Here is a 6,000-nt window from a genome sequence, read left to right on the forward strand (position 1 = left end):
TGCTGTTCTTTTGAGAGAGATTCCTCTGATTCAGCACAAGGACCTATAAACATGAGTGCAGCATCCTTAGGTGGATGAGGAACAGCTGCCAGGCTTGGTTCCCAGCACCCTCGTGGCATCTTGAGATGCAGGGCCGACCCTCCCATGAGGCAAGGGGAGGTGGCTGCCTCAGATGGCAGGATCCACAGGGGGGTGCAGATTCGGCCTCCTCCTGCTGCCATAGTAGCAGCAAGAGCTGTGGCACATGCCTTGGGGGCCTCCTCAGCAGTCGTCTCCCCCCCCCCACACACATGCTGCCTCTACCGCAGCATCTTGGCGAATAGGAGGCATTGCTGGTCTCCTCCCACCCTTGTTCCTGATGTAGATCTTCATTCATCCCTTCTTCCCTGGCTGGGTGCAGGGACATTTTGTGGTTCGACTCAGATGCCGAAGTGCCTTAGGCCAGCCCTGCTTAGATGATAGACCAGAACTACTATTCTGAAGGGGGAAGCAGGATTTGGATTAAGCCTTCCCTGCCCCGCCTCCCCCTCCCAGCCAGGTGATTGGTACTCTTGTTGTTGATTGACTGGGGCTGCCTGCATGCCCCCCCCCCCGCCGTTTAGTGCAAATGTATGGTCAGGTCAGGGCCATGGTGTAAGGAAACTTTTCAATTATTCCATTCATTCTTTTTGTTGTAGAATTTTCTTAGCTTAACTGCAGGGGATGCTTCCTCCGATGAGGATCTGAAATACATGTGACAAATGTTAGATTTGCCATAGGGATTCCCTTCTCATCTTTGAGACAGTTTGAACAGACCCTTCTCTGTTTTACAGCGTAGTGTGACTAAACAAATCCTAGCTTTCTGTTCTCTCTTCTCATAATTTTGGAATTTTTACAGTGGCATATTTCTAGACTCACCCATCCACTTCTTTTGTTTTTATATATTTTATGTTGCCTACTTTATCGCCACCCCACCTTGGGACTTCTCCACACCATTACCTTGCAGTGACTCCTTCTGGGAGAGGTGGAAACTTGAACAGCTACAGAGTTCCCTTACTGCTGATGGCAGTCAGTGTCCAGTCCCAGGTCAGTGTCATCTTAAAAGGAAGCCTATGGTTCCATTCTTCTCCCTTGCCTCCTCCCCCAAAACCACTTTATGGTGTCACTTGGCTCAACACTATAGGGATTCCCAATAGTTCATCGAAAGCCAACATTTTTAGCAACACAAAACTGCTGCACCACTCTCACCTGATGTGATTTTGATAAAACCCACCATCCCATTTGGTGGAATTGTTCCTGGAATAGATGGGGGTGGGGTTCCTGTCAAAATCCTGTAATTTGCTAATCAATGTGCTTTGTTTTTCTGTTCCCTAGGCAATCTCTCAGGCATGGTTCTGAGCACTAATTCCAGGGAGAAGCACAGTTACCTGATTAGCTGATACTCACAAATGAACACATAGACTCTTCTGTTGGGTCCCTCCTTCTCCCTCTGAAGATATAACTACTGGTGGGATGGAGAAGTTGTCTTGAAGATAGGCACAGATGTGTAATACTTGGAGAGAAAGATAATATAATTTGTTTCCATGGCTGTGGACTTTTTTTACACCTCAAACTAAGATAGCAGATCTGTAGCCCTAGGCACACTTGCAGCCACCTTTTCTGTCTCCCGTGTCTCTAGTTCTCAATGTTCATTTAATTGAATGCATACAGCACTTAGCTCACTGTGGCAGTATCAAGTAGGAGGCTGCAGTTCTTGAGCCATGAAGACTGGTTTTAAAAGCTGTTGGCTAGTTGAAGCAGAAATCTGGTGGAATGTTGGGAATAGTTTCCTTTTACAAGGAAGAGACTCTTGGGTCTGATGTGGCACAACCGAAGAATTCAGAGAGATACTGTCAAGAGACACGTTGATGACTGACTAGCATCCCTCTTCAGGCCCCGTGCAAGTCCTTCAGGCTGCAGCAGCTGTGTGAAAACATCGTATAGGGTGATGCTGAAGTGGGAAGTCTCACAGCTTTTTGTACATCACCACTAAGAAACTCTCTGCTTTGTTTTGTTCCCAGACCAGGTTTCCTCCTTTTCAGACACCACCCACCCTTCCATAAGTGGGTACCACTAGACTGACTGGTAGTTTGCAACCTACATAATTATATAGTATACAGCTTGGGCTGCCTTACTGTCTTTTGGTCCCCATAACAGCAAGTGTAATTACTTTTTTTATTTCTGTAACCCTTTTTTGTATCTTTTTAAACTTTCTATTTTTATAGCTATACAAGCATTCCTGTCTCAGGATAGTACTGTCAAAGCAGCATACTTGGAACTTGCTATTTTAGTCTTTTTCCTTTTTCTACTGTGGGGCGGAACAAACTGGAAAAAAACACACTGCCTTGGATGTGTCTGACAATCTGGTGAATTAAATTTGAGAATTAATTCCATTGAAATGATTGCACTTTCTCAATCTTACCCCTAGGTGTCATGCTTCATTCCTGAGACCTGCGTTGAGCTAGACTTTATTTCTGTGTGCAGGACAATGGTCTCCTGTGATGGTTACTCTTGTTTTGAAGGTTTGCAAGTTAAATGCTGTGTTTGCTTATTCTACCCCAAGTAACTTCATGGAGCAGGAACTGCAAGGCTGCAGCCAAACCTGCATCTAATTGTATTTGCTCTGAGAGTCTTGTGTAGGAAATGAACCACAACACTGCTTGGAACTAGGCACTGAGCATCTTTCTAATTGTCTCACTTTTTACAAAGAAATAGCAGAGTTACCTTAGGTTTGCTGAATAGCAGTGGATAACCAAGCATAAATAAGAATGAGTTATGTCACATTTACTAGTATTGTATGTATTAGATTATTATGTCTCCAAGGTGCCAATGTTTATTTTTGCTGAAAGCACATTCCATTTTGTCATGTTCTATTTTGTCCTCTTGTGAGCACTAAATCCTGCAGAACTGTTAAGCACAATGCATTCAGGAACTGACTATCCAAATGGATGATAACATTGCTGTGAATGAATTGTGTCTTTTTGCCACTTGCTCAGGATCTCAGTCTGTCTTTGTTGATGCCGCAAGACCTACTAATGCCCCGGACATTTGCTTCTGAAGGAGCCATGCAGACTGCCGCTTTGCCTGCACAGTGCTTAACATGGGCATGAGGAGTCCCAAGGACTTTATTGCACTGTTCATAGTACTGCTGGCACTGCAAACAGCAAAACCTCTCCAGGTAGGATATAGGATAGAATTCCTGTCCACCAGGCTGGACAACACTTTTCAGAAATCTTAGAAACCCTATGAGGAAGGCAAATCACCACAGGTCTATGGGGTACACCCAGATGGGTGTTTATGCTTCACATGTGTGCAAATTTTTCACAGCATTTCCATGACGATTGGTATCAAATGCCAACTCTTATTTCAAGGATAATCAGGATTTACCCTTTCTGGAAAAATCCAATAAATTATATATTTAAAAAACCTCTTTACAATATTAAGCCCCTGTTTAGAAGAACACAAGGTCCCATACGCACAGCTCAATAACGGATTACTAAAAATGGGGGGGAACTGGTCTGTGTTATGACTCCAGCAAAATTAAATTTTATGGCATTCAATAGTTTCTTGGAACATTTTCTGGAGAAGTGGATTATTAGAACAACTGTATTTAAAGTGCTAATAAGTCAGTTGATGTCCAGTGCTAACTCTTAATTCTAGATTTTTAGTATTGCCTCATGAAAAATATTGCTTCTCGTCCTTGGAATGGAAAATCCCCACCTTGAATCTACACACAGGAAATTCCAGTTCTGCTCCTCCCCTAATAATAATAATAATAATAATAATAATAATTTATTTATACCCCGCCCATCTGGCTGAGTTTCCCCAGCCACTCTGGGCGGCTTCCAATCAAGTGTTAAAAACAATACAGCATTAAATATTAAAAACTTCCCTAAACAGGGAATAGAAAGAAGCTAAATGGTGTGTTTGTTTTGAGATGTTTTGGTTCTTGTGCTTTTGATTTGTTACTTGAGCACTATTTAACATTAGCATGCATTTACTGTAAACGCACACTTGTTTTCTCTGCCTGCCTTAATGTTTTTATAAGGTGTACTGTTCATGCTGGGTATGAGTTACAGTCCATTATTCCAACCTAGAGTTCCATGGGCATTGTGCACAGACATGGAACTCCTGCTTCTTATATTCTTTAGTGAAGAGAGAAGCCTTGCACATACGAAAGAACATGGGCAAATATGCAGTCCCCTTTACTGAAGTGGCTGAGCTTTCATTTCCATCACCTTCTATCTTTTCTTGCATGTGTGAAAAAACCTTGACTTTGGCTGATAAAGTGCAATGCAGAGTTAACATTTTTCTAACTTTGCTGTAAGTGCTCCTTCTTCCAAACATGGAGGGAGATTTTTTTGGGAGGCGGGGGGACAAATTAAAAGGGTTGGACTCTTATTGCAAGAAAGTTCAGATTCTGACAATTTGAAGTCACATAATATTGATATAGCTTTTGCTGTGCTTTTTAATATATATATTTGCATAGCAGTCACAGCGAGATGTTTTCTCCATTGCCAGATAAACTGCTGGGAACTGTGGGTGAGTTTCTGCTTGAATGCCAGCAGGGAAATCTTGACACAATAGGGGTTTTCACATTGCATTCAAAGAGTGTACAATCTGTGTACCTGTGTACACAAATAGTTGAGCTGTACACTTGTACAGCTACTCACATGTAGCGTCCTAGGAGTGTGTAATCTGTGTGCACAATAGTTGAGGTGTACACTCTTTCACAAAAACGCTTGTACATATGTAAAGACAGCTTGTACCTATGTACAGTGTAACATGTGAACAAGCTTTGTATCTTCTCCCTATATGAGAGTGGAGTGGAGCAGTACTGATTGCAAGGTTTTTTTCCCCTGTGTAATAAAAAGTTTGGAATCTTTTAGCAGTTCTTTTATTGACAGGTAAGGCTGCAATCCTAACGCCACTGCCTCCAAAGTAAGTCACATTTACTTCTGTGTAAGATGAGTGTGTTTGCAATAAGAGGATGCCTGTTACCCTTGCCTCCTTCCTCCATGTTGTGGGATGGGTTGAATAGATTTTTAAAGTCCCATCCTTAGCAGCTAAATTGAAGCACAGGAATTAGGATGTATAGCCGCCTTTTGAGCAAATCCAGCTAACTATGTAGGCTGGCTTTCCCCTTTCTTCCTTAACAAACAATCAGGCAACAACTTGGGAAGTAAGTTTTAAAATATAATTTACTTCCTTATAATCTTGCATTGGTTCAACAGTCAAACCTTTGCAGGCAAAATATTTATATTTACAGTACAGCCAGCTTCAGGCTGGAGCAAACAGAGACATGTCTGCATCCAAGACTGGTCAAAAAAAGCAAGGAAGAAAAGAAGGAAAATGTTTTTTAAAGGTCTGACTTTCTGCCTCTCAACAAAACAGCTCTGTGGTATTAGCCCCTTCGAACTGGCAAGAATAGGCATTTGTTAGATTTGGCAGCTAGTCTCCCGCACGTGTCTAATATTAGATTGTAAACTCCTTGGTGCAGCAGTTTGTTTGTTTTTTACTCTGCAAAAGCATAATGCACACTGATGACATAATATAAATCATAAGAAGATGCTCCGTGATCTGTTGCCTGGTGCAAAGCCCCACAGTGAGGGTGGCCGGAAGAAGCAAGGGTAGGGATACTAGCAATGTGAAAGCATGGCTCAGGCATAGATGCTTTGAGCAGTGGTGAGCTGTCCTGGGCCAGCTGGGCACAAGACTCAGGAGGCCTGACGAGAAGGGGCAGCTCAGATCCCAGCCCTTTCGAAAGGGTTGATGATTCCACTCCTTAGTTGATAACCGGGACTCACTGTCCAGACTTTTAAGAGAAGGCGTAAGGAAATTTTGAAGCCGCCTAGCAGGGAGCACCTCTTTTCATAAAGCAAGGTGGAGGCTTAAGAAAATTAAACAGAAGCAGCAGTGTCTCATTGGTTTTGTGGTGACCTGCAACTTTCACCTCTCCTAAGGTATGTACTGCAGTTTCAT

The 6,000-nt window shown here is 42.7% G+C and overlaps 1 protein-coding gene across 1 annotated transcript in view; it reads left to right on the forward strand.

Annotated features, from left to right (window-relative positions):
* The window catches only part of SORCS2 (sortilin related VPS10 domain containing receptor 2), a 119,839-nt gene extending 114,935 nt beyond the window's left edge, over positions 1-4,904 (forward strand). Inside the window, exons 27-28 of the mRNA XM_081917757.1 lie at positions 986-1,065; positions 1,354-4,904. Coding sequence (XP_081773883.1) covers positions 986-1,065; positions 1,354-1,377 — 104 coding nt within the window. The 3' untranslated portion in view covers positions 1,378-4,904. The remainder of the gene's footprint in view (positions 1-985; positions 1,066-1,353) is intronic.
* The last annotated feature ends 1,096 nt before the right edge of the window (positions 4,905-6,000 follow it).

This window comes from Podarcis melisellensis, assembly GCF_964234715.1.
Source record: "Podarcis melisellensis genome assembly, chromosome: 7".
NCBI classification, from domain to species: domain Eukaryota; kingdom Metazoa; phylum Chordata; class Lepidosauria; order Squamata; family Lacertidae; genus Podarcis; species Podarcis melisellensis.